Consider the following 16,542-nt stretch of genomic DNA (forward strand, 5'->3'; position numbering starts at 1 on the left):
TTCCATCTCTATGAGTTTATGCTCTGTGTTTCTCCCTCTTGTGATGCCCTCTGCACCCATTTTTTAAAAAAGATTTTATTTATTTATTTGAGAGAGAGAGAGAGAGCAAGCAGGGGGAGGAGCAGAGGGAGAGGAACAAACATGCTGTGCTGAGCGCCGAGCCCCATGTGGGACTCGATCCATGACCCTGAGATTATGACTGGAGCCGGAATAAGAGTCGGACGCTTAACCAACTGAGCCACCCAGGTGCCTCTGCAACCGTTTTTTGCACATTCTTTTAAATAGTCCATAGTTCCCTAATGATGTCATTTGTAGCCATCTTTGTTTTTTTGTTTTGTTTTGTTTTGTTTTGTTTAACTGAGCAGTTGGGACCTTACCATGTGCTGTTCCTAACAGTCTGGACAGTTAGAATACCTTCTGTGGTAGATGTTTGCCATTGTCTTTCATCTCCCAGGCTCTAACCCCACTTCCTAGGGCTTGGGAATCCCACCTTATGAGCCTAGGGAGAGATGGAACAGCCTCCCAGTGAAGCATGTGAAGTTTCCTGACATTCGCTTTTGCAGCCTTCTTTGGGACCACAGCATCACCATGTCGGCTGGACTTGGCCAGTCTGCGCATCTGCCCCGACTTTGGTCCGGGAAGGAATGAGGTGATGGAGGGAAGGTAAGACTCTGGCAGAGGGTCATAGGGTCGAAATTTAGGGCGCCAAGGCAGCAGCACCAATGGCGGTGTCCTGTGCCCAGTGAAGGTTCGGGCAGGGGCACCGCTGTGATTTGGGGGCACTGTCTCTAGTATGAGACCTTCCTCCGGTTCTCTGGCTCTCCTGGCAATTCCCTGAGCTCCCCAGTTTCCTGTGCTGCTTCCCTTAGCTAGAGTTGGTTTCTGTTCCTGGTAACAAAGAAGTCTGGTAAACTTGGTTAGCATGCCATATTGTCCCCTGGCTGCACATGTAAGCCGCCTTGTCTCTTCCGCTGGATTGGAAGCTCCTTCAAGGATGGTATCTTATTCCTCTTTTGTTTCTTCACAGCATCCTCCATCATAGAGCTTGCTGATTGGCATCAATTATGATTGGTATCCATGGTTATCAAATCTAGATGTTTAAATCTTCTAATCCAAAATATGCTACATTCTAATTTTGTATATAGCGGTAGCATGTCCAATGTCTATTATTTCTGCTAGAGGATAAACTGTCTTCTTTTGCTGTTTCTACTGTGCCCAGCACAATTCCTGATGTATAGCAGTAGATACCCAATATTGGTTGAATAAATGGACACTGGATCCTCCATTTGAAAATTCCATTGTTGGGGAGCCTGGGTGGCTCAGTTGGTTGAACGTCTGTCTTCAGCTCAGGTCATGATCCCAGGGTCCTGGGTTGAGCCCCCTGTCGGGCTCCCTGCCTAGCAGGAAGCCTGCTTCTCCCTGTCCTTCTGCAGCTCCCCCTGCTTGTGCTCTCTCCATCACTCTCTCGCTTTCTCCCTCAAATAAAGAAATAAAACCTTTTTTCAAAAAAGAAAATTCCATTGTCATCTCAAGCTTCACTGAGGTGCCTTCTTCCTTTGCCCTCCCCTGAAACCATCCCATCTTTTGGTTTCCCATTGTGGTAAATGTCACCACCTTTTCGTAGGCTTGCAGGCTATAATCCTGGGACATGAAGGATAACAAGAAAGCATGGCTGATTCAAGGGACATAGGCCAGACTTGCCTGACTAGATCAGGAGAGGGTGTTTCGAAGAGGGGGAGAGTTGACTGGCTGGGTTATCAGAGGAGAGAGACAGCAGTCTAAAGACCAACCTTCTCCTCAGATATGTGCCTTGAACATGACTTGCTAGTATTGTTCCTTTGTCATTTTGTCCACACTGTTTTCTGAAATGCCCTACCATGCCTGCCCCACAGACCCAAATCCACCTTATCCATCCTGTAAGTTTCCATCAAGGTCCCAGTCCTGATGAGCCTTGCACTCTAGTGTAGACCATGGCGATCATTTTGACAGTGTTCCCTTCAACCATCTTTGGGCAGTGACTCATGTAGCATTTCAGCTTTTTGGTGTCTACTCTCCTTAGGTACTTGATAGTAAGAAAGATCACTTATGCTTTTTAAAAGGGCTTCACAGTACCCAGTATCAAGTTAAGCTTTTAAATAAATACTTGTTAAATCGTATGGGGCTCAAACTTGGCCAGATTTTGGCAGAAGCTACAGCTGCTTTGCTTCAAAAAGAGCTTTCCACTGGAGTCAAAGCGACATCTGGTGGCTAGGAAATAAAGGAAAAGGCTATGTGGTGGTAGGAGGCGGGCGTGCAGGCTGAAGGCGGAGGTATAAGGGCATGCTGGTGCCTGGCACGTGGGGGCAGGGAGACCTGTGTTCACAAATGCCACAGAGCGGGGTAGGACAGTGTAACAAAGAGCACAGAGGCATCTGGGCTGTTATGTAATAATAATAATAATAATAATAATAATAATAATAATAATAATAGTGACAAGTTTCTCAACCCCTCTCTGCCTGCTTTCCTCATCTCGACATAAGTATTTGCTACTATTGCAACAAAACTTACTTGAGGAACCACCTAAAAAAAAAAAAAGAGTGGTTTGGAAAACAGATGGTGTCTCCTTGACAAGTTTCATTCTGATGGAATATTTTTACCATGGAGGGATTTACAGAATGAGTCATACTCATTGCCCACACGTGGGCAGATAAATAATTCCACTGTGTGAGGTTTATAAGAAATGTGCTGTAATGATGGCTGGAAGCAAATCTTGTTGGCTTTTCATTTCTAAAGAGATGGAGGAAGAGAGATTTGGAAGGGTGGAGGAGGCGGGCCAGGGCGAAGCCAGGCAGGGCTGGGCAGGCTTTGTACTGTGAGGCCGCATCATCATCTCTGTCCCCAAAATATCTGAGAAAAGCAGAGGGCACAGTTAAATAGGGCACCTCCCGGAGCAAACTCTCTCTGCGGGGGTGAGGCCTTCTGATGAACCCTTCTCTTCTGAGACTTCTCAGCAAGGATGGATGGGTTTTTGAACGGTACACTGTCGAACCAGGCTAACTTGCTCTGCTTTTCAAGACTCTTTCAGTTTCTAAGCAAATCTGTTACCGATGGGTAAATCCTCAACAGCTAGCCCAGTTCATGGAATTGGTCATCTTTTCAGGGGTAAGGAGGACAGATCTGTCTGGGTCCCTGTATCCCTGAATTCTTGGACCGTTACCTTCATGACTCCAGCTCCCCACTATGAGCCCAAAGGGAGAGCTATACAAGAGGAAGGAAGTATTCTTGCAGAAAGAGGAATACTTTAGTACCAGCTGAAGTTTTGGCTACCAATCTCAGTGATCTTGTGAACTGGATCAGGCCACGTCTAGTTTGGGCATCTCTGGTCTGAGCCAGCTAGAAGCAGGCCAAGTGGCCTCTATGGCCCCTTTTCTCTAGTTCTGTGACGAGTTTCTAGTTCCATCTTGGTCCCACAGAGCTTGCCAGAGAATTGGAAAGGAAAGAAGGAGCATTCACTGAGGTTGAGATCATCTTTCGAAAGCTCAGAGTAGCTTCAGTGGGCTATGCATACTGGCCTTCTTTCCTTACGCCCCATCTCCCTCCCTCCCTCCCTTCCTCCCTCCCTCCCTTCCTCCCTTCCTCCCTCCCTCCCTCCCTCCCTTCCTCCCTTCCTTCCCTCCCTTCTACCTTCCTTCCTTCTTTCCCTTCCACCTTCCTTCCTTCCTTCCAAAATTTACATTTTAATTCCAGTACAGTTAATCCATTGGCTTTCTAAGAAGAGAGGAGACCTTCCTTTCAGGTTTGATTGGGCTTTGGGGTCCCTCTTACTATATGGACCCTTAGGGGAGAAGAAAACCTAAAAAAAAAGACAAATCCAAAGAGAGGAAAACATAAGGAGAAGGTGCCAAACAACCGCATCCCCTTTGAACATCTTAGTGTACCACTTTGGAGGCATCCAAGAAGGTCTCTAACTGTCCCTCTAGAGGGAAACAGGAATGACAGGGTCAGGGAGAAGGCCTTTAGCAAATGTTGAATGATTGGGGAGTGAGTAGGTTGAATGAACGCCCTTTCTGGATTTACAGCATAATCTAAACTTGCTCCAAGGAAGTCTAACACAATTTAGAGAAAATTATAATGTGAAGGTTCCTTTAGTTCAAGGCCTAAAATCTATCTTCATTCACAGCAGTGGGCTTATTTAGGAAAGTTGTGAAGGCTTATTTAAGCTTGAGAAGAAGTAAGATTCTAACCAGGCAGAATGATCACTTTTGACTGTTTTGTGCCTTTTGAAAATGTTTGTATTACCAGAGTCACATGACTGCAGGGTTGAGAGTTTCTTGAAAGATCCTTAGTCCTGCTGCTAGGAAGTTACCCTATGGACACACAAGCACACATGTACTGGGATGAATGTGCAAAGATGTCTATCTCAGCCTTGTTGGTAACAAAAATGGCAATAAAAGGGGTGCCTGGGTGGCTAAGTTGTTAAACGTGTGCCTTCAGCTCAGGTCACGATCCCAGGGTCCTGGGATTGAGCCCCGCTTCGGGCTCCTTGCTTGGCAGGAAGCCTGCTTCTCCCTCTCCTACTCCCCCTGCTTGTGTTCCCTCTCTCGCTGTATCTCTCTCTGTCAAATAAATAAATAAAATCTAAAAAAAAAAATGGCAATAAAAAAAGGCCATGGAACCACCCAAATCCATCAACAGTGGTTAAGGAATTATAGTACATCTATACATGCAACTGGTAAAGAGAATGAGGGCAGGTGTGTAGGATATATCATTAGGTAAATAAAGCAAGTTGCCAAACACTGTGTGTGTGTGTGTATGTAGGTATGTGTATATATATATATAATTATATATATAATTAGGTATGTATAATCTTATTTGTGTGAAAGTGAAGAATATTTTAAATATGCTTATAAATGCTTAGCAAAGTTCTAAAAGAACACAGAAGAAACTGGGGACCAATTAAGTTCCCATTTTTACCTTTCTGAGTCTTACTATGAGCTTGTGTTTGGTATCACTTAAATAAGTCACCTGACATTTAAAATTAAATTTAGATTAAAATATACATTTTACATTTTAAAAAATATACCCTGACTGCAGAAGCATCGCCACCAAGAGGTTATCCTGGCTGTCCTTAAACACTTCCAGTGATGGAGAGCTCACTACCTATTAACTGTCAGACAGCATTTTGCAAGAGCCCCCAGATGGTAATTAGTTCCTATTAAGGCAAGAACTAGGGACTTGCTCAGTCTGAACTCACTCTTGATCATGAGTTCATGAATTCGAGCCCCACGTTGTGCTTAGAGATTCCTTAAAAGAAATAAAAATTAAAAAGAGAGAGAGACTTAGGTTTGCAGGGGGCTGGATCTATCAATCCTATCTTTAGGGTTCTGGAGGTGGACAGCATATAGTTTCGACAGCTAATTCTTGGTATTTTTTTCAGTTTAAAAGATGATTTTTTTGAAGATATGAACAGAAACTAATTGGGGGAGGTATGTCCCCTGGCAAGAGCCTTCATGAGACTAGAGGAAGAGAATAAAAGACTTTCCAGGATGTCGTTTTCAGGAGGATATTAAGAGAGTCTATATCACAAAAGAGCCTTGTTTTCAAAGGAACCCGATCTGTACATGGGGATGGTGAGGGTAATACACTCAAAGTTAAAGAGCACACATGAATACGAGCACTGTTTCACACCCGGAAAAAGAAATCTTGTTAAATGCCAAGTAGAGAGTGATGGTGTGGACCAGACCCATGGGGAACACCAGGTTGAAGAGCCGGACTTGGTCTGGGTTTTGAGAAGTGGGGGGTGGGGTAGGCGCAGGGGTGGGGGCATTTGACAGGGAAGGCAATGGCATGAACAGAGATGGGAACCCACAGGGACAGTGCGCATGAGCAGGTGTCAGGGCAGGTGGAAGGTGTTTGAAGGACCCCTCTTTCCTTTTTGAGGGTGACGCCCAGGGGGAGAATTTCGCCCTGCACAACATGTCCCATGGGCCTTCTTGCAGAGGCCCCATGGTCAGCCCCAGCGACTTGCCCAGGGCAAGTCTCCGTGCCTTGGGCTTGTGGGCGTAAAGATCCCCTTTAGTGGAGAAATCTATGGACTGATGGAATTCTGATTTTGTACTGTGTGAAATGTGGAAAGTAAAGACAGGGACTCTTTTGGAATATTTTAATTAATTTATTTTATTATTTTTTTTAAATATTTTACTCGTTTATATATCAAAAGTGAAAAAGCATATGATTCAACACAACTTCAAGAATGTTGGACCCCACATTTGGGTATCCTTATGGGTACTGTGTGTAGCTGTCATGTCCAGTGCATTATGAGAAACAAACAAACAAAGAACAAAGATTTTTCACTGAAGAGCACGGGGGTGGGGGAGGGAGGTTATTAGGGTCCTATTTGGATTACATTCATTCATTCGACATCTCTGTGCAATTCTTTAACAAATTGGTCTTCATACCATGGCCTCTAGCTTGCTGGTTTTCAGAAAGATTATCTAGCTAGGGTAGTTAAGTTCAAGCTCATGGTCTCTCTCATTCTCCTCTCTCTCTCAATCTCTCTCACCCTCTCTCACGTGTCCACTGCTTGCACACAGCAGCCGGAAATGACACATCGAAGTGAGTCACCAATGCGGCTGTGAATCACCCTGTAATTGGGGAAAGTTCCGTCCTGCTAGGTCGTGCAGCCCCTTGCTCTCCTGTTCCTAAATATATTGGAAAATTTTGAAACTACTCTGTCCTCGCTGTAGTCTCTCTGACCCACCACATCCTTTTGGTCCCTAAAGGTGGATAATCTTGGCGGGGGTCTTAGCCATCAAGTGGAAGGGCCAGGAAGGGAGAGGAGCCATCGGGCTCGGGAAGCCACAAGGTGGCAGTGTGGGCCCCACCACGCTTGCCGCCCAGAGGGGCAGCTAGTTAAGGGGCCAGACTCCTGAGATGCAAGACACAGACCACCAGGGAACATTACAAGCAAGTTCATATAATACGTTTTTCTTGAGCATCCTCGTTCTCTCTCACAAGCACACAAGGACGAGGATGTAATAAATACTGAAGCACATCCCTGGCATCCCATCCTCCCCACCAGGAGTTGAGAGCCAAGAGCCAGGCACACATCTCACTTTTCTTCCTCCATTCCTCCAAAATAAAGTTAGTGGGAAGCAGAAACCCGCTCCTATGAGTAAACAAGTCACCTGCACTCCAAAAGAACATACGCACACTGTTTCTTGGGAGGGAGACGGCCAAGCCAGGGCGGGTTTCCACACGGGGTGGGCAGGGGCACTGCCCATCCGCGTGACCTCTGAGCTGGGGCAGCACAGACCTCGAGCTGAAAGGGCGCCTCTCCCACTGGCCTTTGGCTCGCCGCCAGCCTCCTTAGCAGTGGAAGGCAGTGTGAGAGTGACAGCAACGTGACTGGAACACAAATCGTTTCTACCAAGCACACAAAAGCTCCCATAAGCCTTGGGGTGCCATCCTGCCAGGGTCTCAGCAGGGTCCAGGTCCGAAGACCCGGAGGGCAGAGCGCTGGGCAGAAGCAGCTGTGCTGGTGGGTTGTACAGAGTTTTACAGTCTGGTGTGGAGACCCAGCTGTGCTTCGGAGTCTCTCCTGGGGGCTCCATGAGAGAGTTTTACTGAAAGGTCCTCTTCCCCACTCCTGGGAGAGGCTGAGGTCTGGGAGGCAGATTTGAAAGATTTACCTTTTTTTTCTCTTAAAAAAAAAAAAGGCAAATGCCTTTTTTTTCTTCCAGAAAAGTTAATTAAAATATATATATATTTTTCCCCTTTGGAGTTCCTTCTTTCTCGGATACATCTCCAGTTCTGTCCCAGATGAGGGCTGCTTTTCTCACGGTCAGGGTTCCATCACTTGGCCCATGAAAAGGACCGTTCCTGAGGACGGAAGAAGCGTGGGAGATGAGAACGGGAAGAAAGGGCATAGCTCACCCAGGCCCATGTTTATGGATGAACTGAGATGTGAGAGCGTGAGTGAGCTGTCTGGAGTCCCAGCTGCTGTTGTGACTAAGCTAGGGCTGGGGTCCTGGCACGGTGCTCTGATGGTGACAGAGCATCGTCCCTGAATGGAAGAGGTGGAGCAGAGCTATGGATTCTTTGTCTGGAGTCCCATTGGGGTGGGAGGGAGTGTCTACACCTGTCTAGACTGGTGCCTGGGGCGAGAAAATGGGGCGGGGGTGGGGGAGAGGGCAGGGGAGCATCACAGCCCCGGCTCACCGGTGGGGTTATGCCGCACCACAAAGAGGAAGGGTCTGTCCATGATGATCTCCTCGGGGGCCATTCGGGCTGAGACGATGATGGCTAAGAGAGAAGGAACAATGATCTAGAACAGAGGGACTGGGCACTGGCGCCTGGACTGATCATCAGGAATCCCCTGACACCAGCCTTCTGATGGCAGCCTTGGGGGGTGACTAGGAGGCTTGGTCGTTCTGGCCGTGAACCTGAACGGTTTAGGGAAGTTCTTGGAGGCCTGGTTTCCTCCAGGAGTTTCGTAGAGATCTATCCACTCCTCACAGCCATTTAGGTGAGCCCTTTTAGAGCGTCTTGGTGAGCCAGTTCCTTAAGCTGACTAGCCACCGTGAGAAGCCAGGCTTCCTTGGGGGGGGGGGGCTTTTCACCTTCAGGGGACCTCTGGAGCCATCGGGTGAGGGACTGGGCTCCCAGGCCAAGTGGGCTCACCTTCTAGGCTGAGAAACTCTGGTGGGGTTGGGGCGATGCCCTTGGCACCGGGGGCGGGAGGGGGTGCCGCTCCATGGGGAGAGGCAAGAGGCTGGTAGAGCAGAGCCGTGGAATCCATCCCAGATGTGGGCCCCTCCTGGAAGTCCTGGGCTGAGACCCACCAGGCCTCACCTGAACCTGACTCACCTGTAGAGGAAGATGCCACCGTGCCACTCTCATTCACCTCGATCTTCACTTTTTGCAGTGCCTGGGACACATACAGTCCCTCTTGATCTGAAACACAAGTGGATCCGAGGGCAGATCAGCTGGGGTTCTCAGGGACACACTCCTTTGTCCTCTTAGGGGCCCCACAGTCCACCAGCGGAAGAAAGTGAAAGGAAAATCTCCTACCTGAAAGACTCGAGAAGTCCGCCTGGTGTGGCCTAAACATGTCGGTCATCCCCAAGTTCTCCAGGGGCCCCCGGAGGTTGACTTCGCTCTCCAGGGAGAACCTGGGAACAGGAGCAGGAAACAGCTCAAGCTCAGGCCGCCCCTTGCAGCCTCTCCCAGTCCCTGACATCGTATCCCCTCCCTGGGCTGGCTGGCTGGCCCGACAGGATGGGGACAGATGTGGAAGTGGAGGGAGGCTCGTCTTTTCAAATCTGCATGTAAGGCCTAATAGAAATGAACATTCTCTGCCATCTCCCCACCCCCTGGAACCTGATCTGTAGATTGTGTTTCTGGGAGCTAATTCTGAAGAGGACTCCAGCAGAGAGGCTTTGGGCTCCCCCTGCTTCCCATCAGGGCTCTCATTAACTTGGGTTTCACTTTCTAGGGCTGGGGGCCAGGGAGGGGCAAGAGCCCGCAAACCAGCTAAATTCTCCCCTTTCCCCAGGCCTGCCATTAAAGCATCTGGAAATTGGCTAAGTGTGGTGGGAGGCTTCCTATAATTCTGGAATGACCCAGCCTCAGCCTTCTCCACCCTCTGTGCTTCTGCAGAAGGATTTTTAAAATCTGCTTGGTTGGAAGCCAGCTAGAAAGAAGCTGCTCGGGCTCCTTTTGTCTCCATTGTTTGGATGTTGACTTGAGCCATGCGGGTGGGAGAGGGTCTTTCACAGGCCGATCTATCCCCCCCACCTCCACCATTTCTCCGGCTCTTCCTTTGGCTGGCTTTGGCTGGGTATTCTGAGGGTGGTAAGTGTGGGGGCATGGTCTAGAAAAATTCCCCGCCGCCCTCCACTGGAAACAGGAGGAGGGAGGATGGGAGGAATCTTAATCAAACCCAGGCCGGAGTGTTTCCCATCAGCTTCCCACACACGTCCCTGCCCTACAAATGTCACATTTGGGAAACTCGATGAGGGGGTGGTCCTTTCAGGGAGCCCTGCGGGATGGGAAGGGGGCAGGTAGAGGGGGTTGGGGTGTTGGCAAGGGTGGTGAGAGCAAGGGATGACTTACTTGGGCAGAACCAGGAGGCGGAGGCGCCTGGTCATATTCCCTTTCCACTGGCTGATGAGCTGGGCATCCAGGATGTCGGTGAGGGCAGAGAGAGGCACCTCTTTCTCATAAGGAGCAGCAATGAACATGCTGAGAGTGTCCCCGTGGTAGGGCAATTCCAGGATGTCGTAGTAACGGCCGTCGGGGGTAGAAAACTCGGCTGCGAAGACAGCAGATTGGCACACTGAAGATGACCCCTCTTGTTGGTTCTCACCCAGCACTGGGTTTGCAACGAGTTCTATCTCCTCTTTCTGGAAGCCAGCTTTCTACCTGGGCTTTGGAGGCTCCCCCAGTCAGAGTTTTTTAATCCCCATTTCCCTTCTCTTCTGCCAATTCAATGTCTTCTGGTAACTCTGTCTCCTTTGGGCCTTCTTGGCCTTCACCCCCCTCTCCCCCACACTCAGCCACTAACTCATTCCGAGTCTTCTCTCCTTCAGCTCAACTTCCACACAGGCCTGCCCCCAGCAGGATTTGTGAGCCCCCCCGCCCCCCCTGCCCTTGTAATCACACTAGAAACACTCGGGGACCAGAGACCGGGGTCACGTGGTCATAGGCGGGCTCGAGGGACTTCCTGGATGTCAGCTTCCTCTCGCATGAGCTAAAGCTACTTTCGGCTGCTCCCGTTATCCCAACAGCTTCTGCTTGGGGAGTCTTTGGCAAAGCTGGGCTACATTCGGGGTTTTCTCCTCCCCCGGAAAGGGAACCCCCCAGGGGGATGAGGTATAGTAGTGGTGGGACTTTTGGAAAGAGGTCTTGAACTTACTGTAGTTGAACTTGTTGGTTTGAGCCATCATGGGCACAGAGATGGTGCTGCCGTCGGATTTGTGGAAGAGGCGGTGGTGGGTGCCCGACTCGGGGAAGGGTGTCTTCCACTGGCCGTTGAAGTAGAGGGCATTCACCAGCATCAGGCGCGTCAGCTGATCCACGGCCCCTCTGCCCAGTAAGTCACCAATCATGCCTACGAGAAAGCCAGGTGAGCCATGAGGGGGCTAGATAGGCTTTAATCCTCTTAGCGGGTTCCCTTCGGTCCTCAGATTGGATGTGTGTGTCTCTGAGGGGATCCGGTCAGGAGGCAGACTGGGGGCGTAAGTGAGCCAGTCTAGCTGTGTTCAACCTGTTCCATCTTCCCAGGAGTCTCGGGAGGGTTTTCCGCTCAGCACATGCTCTGGCCCTGGGATCCTGCCCAAGATCAGACGCAGAGAGTGAGTCCTCCCTTACTTTGCTCCCTAAGCTGGAGACTGAGAGAGCTGTGTATTCTTCTTGTGGTCGTAACCGTTCTTATGACAACTCACAGCACTTTTTAGGGCTGCCCTTAGAGGTGGTTCGTGAGATGGCCTACTTATGAAAACAAAGATGCTCTGATTCTTAAAGCGCCTGACCCAACTACAGAGAAGAGCACGCTGCTGGGGAGAGGTTGGGATGCTGGAGATTTGTTTCCAGATCCCCTTCCTCTGCAGGCCCTCGGGCCCAGCCTCCTCTCCCTACCCGCTCACCTTTTTTTTTTTTTTAAAGATTTTATTTATTTATTTGAGACAGAGAGAATGAGAGACAGAGAGCATGAGAGGGAGGAGGGTCAGAGGGAGAAGCAGACTCCCTGCCGAGCAGGGAGCCCGATGCGGGACTCGATCCAGGGACTCCAGGATCATGACCTGAGCCGAAGGCAGTCGCTTAACCAACTGAGCCACCCAGGCGCCCCCCGCTCACCTTTTGTATGTCTCTTCACCCAGTCGTTGACGATGAACCTGGCTCTCTCCACCTCGGAGAAGTCCACCTGCTTGACCGTGGTCTGGAACAGCCTGAAGAAGTGGGGCATGAAGCCACGGACCAGCTTCAGATCCCGCTGCACGAAAATGGCATCAGCAGTGCTGATCTCATCCTTGTTCCACGGCCCCATGAGTTCCTTGTACAGTTGGCGGAGGGCAGGGGCCATGCCCTCCTCTGTGCCCGGACAGGACAGAAAGGACACATCAGCTTACGTTGAGCCAAGGGCCCCCGAGTTGGGCCAACTTCCCCCAGGGGAGGCCCCAATCCTGCCCATCTGGATGGGGCTCTTCTGCTCCCCCAGGGGTCTATGGAGGGAGATTTCCTTCCAAACCTTAATCTCTTCTGCGTCTCCCTCTTTTCCTCAAAAATCTCAGGTCCTGACCCTTTTGTGGGTTAGAATATTTTTCTCTGCTTTTAAGTTCTGAACCCTACATTTTTTTCTTATCAGAATAATAGCGATGAGAAGCATTTCACCCGCATAATTCTATTGAATCCCTACAGCAGCTCCGTGTGGGAGATAATTTTATTGTCCCCATTTTGCAGATAGGGGCATGAAGGTCATGCAGTTAATAAGTGGTAAGGCACATCTGCTTTACGCCACGTCCCCTGGCCTGTACCCCCGGTGACGGACCCAGGGCCCAGTGATGCAGGGTGTGCTGGGGAGATGTGGCGCAGGAACTGGCCCTCCCCCTGCTTCTGGTTGGTGACGCCCCTGTCCCGAGAAGACGGGGTGAGCGCCCGACCCCGGCTCTGCCCCATCTCTCACCATTAATCTGGAACTGCATGGCCTCTTGGATCTGCTGCCGGGTCTCTCCTGCTGTTGTCAGCTGCAACATGGCCAGGACTGAGGCCACCCCATACGGGGAGAAAACCATGTTGCGGTCCTTGGAGGCCAATGCCACCTGCTGAAACACCTTCACTCCGAAGTCTGTAGCCAGTTGCACTGCTCTAGTCTGGTGGGGGCGGGAGGCCGACGCTTCACCAAAGACGAGGGCCAGGCCCAGGGCTAGGCAGGCAAAGACTGGAGACGTCCGCATCCTAGAGCAAGCAGAAAGGATCTGGTGAGGGGAGAGTTCTGGAAGACGGGCAGGTGGGGTGATGCATGAACACGGGGGCGAGAGTCCTTAAGGAACCCTGATGGCCCCGATTCTGAGCCTGTCCCCTCCGTCTCAGCCCCAGGGAGTCTTAAGCGCAGTTCCACCTGTGGGACTCTCCCAAACCCCTGGCAGCACCCTACAGTGTCTCTCCCTTGGGGGTGGGGGGGCAGAACAAAAGGCCAAATTATACTAACGCCTTTGATTTGCATAATGCTTTTAATTCTCTTCTAACGCTTTCACAACCCTTCATTCATTCAAATTAGCGGGCATGAAAAGCCCCTTTCCAGAGGTGGGCAGGGTGTCCTGATGCGGAAGGCCCGAGAATCCAGGCCCTTGTTTCTGGGTGGTGGGGTTGTCGGTGGGGCCGCCCTCCATCAACTCAGGTCTGCAGGTCTCCAGCAGGGGGAGAAAAGAAGAAAAGCGGGGATCGTGGACGGAGGGCATTTCGCGGAGGGGCGTTCTTCGCCTTAACCCGAGGAAGAGATGGAGAGTTGTTGGTTTTTTTAAATTTCTCTCTTACCTGAAGTTCTCAAAGGTGCCTTGTGATAGGCGTCTGTCCTGTTGCTCCTGCTGACGGTGGCGATTCTGCGGCCCCAGAGGGGGTGTGGCTTTCTCGACGGTGCTCTTGGCCCTGCAGCCAGACGCGGCTGTGCTCCTCGGGAGCCTGCTGCCTCCCTTTATACGGCCGTGGGCAGGAAATAGATGAACTCATGGCTCAGCCCCACCCACTTTCTGGCTCTGGAAGTCTGGCCAGGCCCCCTCCGCACCTCCCTCTGCCAAACTGGCTGAGGCATGTGTGTGTTTGTGTGCGAGAGGGGTCGGGAACAACGGGGCAAACCCTGCTTGCCTTGGCCCAAGGGCCTCCCTGGACTTGCTACCCTCTGCCTGTGTCCCTCTCTTTTGGGATGATCTGCCAGGTTGACCCCGGGCAGGGCCAGCCCAAATACCCGGTGTTTGCGATGACCTTCCCCTGTTTACATTCTTCCTTTTCTTTTGGAGAAACAGGTCGCCTCCCTCCTCTTGGCCTCATCCCCGCGGCCAGAGGGCACAGAGCGTGCCATGTGATTGTCTGGGTTTTGACTGTCTAGGACATGAGCACGCAGAGGACTCCCTTCTGTTTTTCCCCTCTTCCCTGCCAAGGGCCCGCCAGCCCGTCGATGACACACAGCTGACTCTCGCACGTGTCCAGACTCTCACGGTGCCTCCGGGGCTCTCTTGGGTGCCAACAGCCGTGTCTGGAGGGGGTTTGAGTGTGCTGGGTGGGGTGATGGAGGATGAAAGGGGCCGGGGATTAACGGGGTAAAGTCTTGGCAAGGAATTAGGAGCCTGGGGAGAAGCGCACCTCATCCTTTCCTCGAGACGCAGACACCCGCAGGGCCAGAGCACCAGTGAGAGAGTCCATTTGTGGCGGGTTTGTGGGGTGTGCCTCTAGGCCATTGGGCTTGGAGGTGGAGGAGTGACCCAACAATGCTAGAAAGGTGGGAGTTGGTGTGTGGGACCGGACTCGGGCACCTGGGGGCTCGACGGGGTCAGGCCACGTGCCCAGGCTGTTGTGGGCAGAGGGGGTAGCTGGGTGGGGAGATGAAGCCCTTGATCTGCTGGTCTACACACTGTCTTGCTTGGTGTAGGTGGTGGGGTTCGACTGGGAGTATCCTTGGAGACAGCCGATAGCAGAACCACAGGAAGTTTAAGTGGGTGGAAGCGTCGGAATATTTGTTTTGGATTTTTCAGTAAGCAGATGCCAAGGGCAACAACAGCTGGCCGGCTTTTCCCACTTGTACTCTGTCTCTGCCTCCGTTTGTTTTCTCTGTTGTCCCCGGGAGTCAAGTGGGGAGGGGGCGGTAGGGAAAGAAGAGCAAACCTCAGTCGGAAAGTTAGGATCACCCACCCTTTTCCAGTACAGGACCGTTTCCATGTATCTTCTTGTTTATGTCCTTTTCCTCTGCTGGTCTGGTTTGGAGTCCCTGAGAGAGTGGTTAAGCATGAGGAGGTGGTTACCCCTGACCTCTCTCAAGTGGAGACAGAAGTGCAGCCCTCAATCCATCTCCTACCCCTGGAAACGCCCCCAGTGCCCTGCCCTCCACCCCTGGGGGCTCAAGGGGGACGAGGGGTTGGGAGAGCCAAGCCCCAAGCTAGCAGGGCAGTGGGTGGAGAAGCGGCTGAAAGGGGGTCCCTGGAGGCACCGCGCTGCCCATCCTCTGCAGCCGCTGGAGGTGAGCCTCCTTCCCTTCTTCCGTTGGCCATACTGGGAGCCGTTGTCCCTCGCCCCGCCAGGCCTTAGCTGTAAAAGCCCCTGCTGTTTTCTGTGGACAAGCTGGGTCCTGCCAGTGCAGTGACTGGTTCCATCCCTGCTCCTGGACCTGATGGATGACCCTGACACCATTCCAGAAAAGACACACTGTTCCCAGGTATGGAAGGGAGCAGCTCTATGTCCTGTTGGGGAGAGTGGAGACACGATTTATGTTGGAAACACAAAGGGCCGACTTAATAAAGGGTTTTTTCCAAACTGGAGGGAACTCATAGGTATCTGGTGGGTGTGAATTAGAAACTGAGGCAAGGCCCAGTGTCACTGGATCCCATGCTGGGGATTCTGACTCTTCCTTTGACTTTCTGAAGAGCTAGGGCCGCTAGGTGATCTAAACCCAGACTTGACCGTGGTCCCTGTCACTCCTCTGTGTGGTCAGGGCTTGCTTCCACGCTGTCTGCCCTGTGGAGACCTTCCACACATCACGGTGCAGCCAGATCTCCCGCTGCCCCTGGACGGACTTCCATGCGACGCCCTTCTCAGAATCCATCCTGACTCAAGAAGCCATCATTTTCCCTCCTTTTCCTGAACTCCAAGCGAACAGCCTTGATTCAATCACCTTGCTCAAGCCGTGGCTCTTTTGTAAGGGGTCAAACAGACAGAAAGAGAAAAGTCCCTGCTTTTGAAATTGCTCCATCTCTGATTCCCAGAGGGTCAGAGATAAGAGGGTGAGTTATAAGAGTGTGAATTTCTGGGGAAGTTTCAGTTCCAACCAGTTGGGAAAGATATTGCTATCTGTCCATCAGCGGGTGGTTCGTGACTAGACCAGAGTCACACTTTCTGTGACTGTCCCCCATCCCACGCCCACAAACCCCAGCAGCCCTGGTTCGCTTCTGGCCTCAGAGCAGCGGGTCTTCCCCGAAACCCTTCACCTCCTGGCTTCCAGCTGCCCTCTGGCCTGCTCCCCTCTCTTCCTCTTTGCTTTTCCTTTGCTCTCCCAACACCACCACCCACTGGCCTTTTCACTTTCCCTTCCTCTCCCTAGGACTCCCTCTTCTTGACTTCCCTGTTCAACCCTTGGTCAACAGGTTTCTGCCCCTAGTCTCGACCACGGGAGATCTCTCCCACTTTCCCTCTCTCTCTCTTCCGCTCTCTCTGACTCAGTCCCCCTTCCTTGGCTTCTCCTCTTGCAGAAGCCCTTTTACAGTCAAATGCTGTGTTCCAAGTCTTCCTGTGGGGAGGAAAGCGCTGCCCCCATCAGTTACACAGGCTCCCTGGAATGTTGGAGCCGACCTCCCGATT

At 51.4% G+C, this 16,542-nt stretch overlaps 1 protein-coding gene across 1 annotated transcript; it reads right to left on the reverse strand.

Moving 5' to 3' along the window:
• Positions 1-6,130: 6,130 nt before the first annotated feature.
• Positions 6,131-13,676, reverse strand: SERPINE1 (serpin family E member 1). The gene is made up of 9 exons (XM_045875637.2): positions 13,516-13,676; positions 12,665-12,936; positions 11,839-12,072; positions 10,898-11,092; positions 10,096-10,294; positions 9,052-9,152; positions 8,848-8,934; positions 8,200-8,283; positions 6,131-7,860 (listed from the first exon to the last, which is right to left on the reverse strand). The coding sequence occupies exons 2-9, from the start codon at positions 12,933-12,935 to the stop codon at positions 7,823-7,825; spliced, it is 1,209 nt and encodes a 402-aa protein (XP_045731593.1). The 5' UTR covers position 12,936; positions 13,516-13,676; the 3' UTR covers positions 6,131-7,822.
• Positions 13,677-16,542: the final 2,866 nt, after the last annotated feature.

Source organism: Mirounga angustirostris, unplaced genomic scaffold, assembly GCF_029215605.1.
Source record: "Mirounga angustirostris isolate CCGP_5_RB_7025 unplaced genomic scaffold, mMirAng1.0.hap1 SCAF_5, whole genome shotgun sequence".
NCBI lineage: Eukaryota > Metazoa > Chordata > Mammalia > Carnivora > Phocidae > Mirounga > Mirounga angustirostris.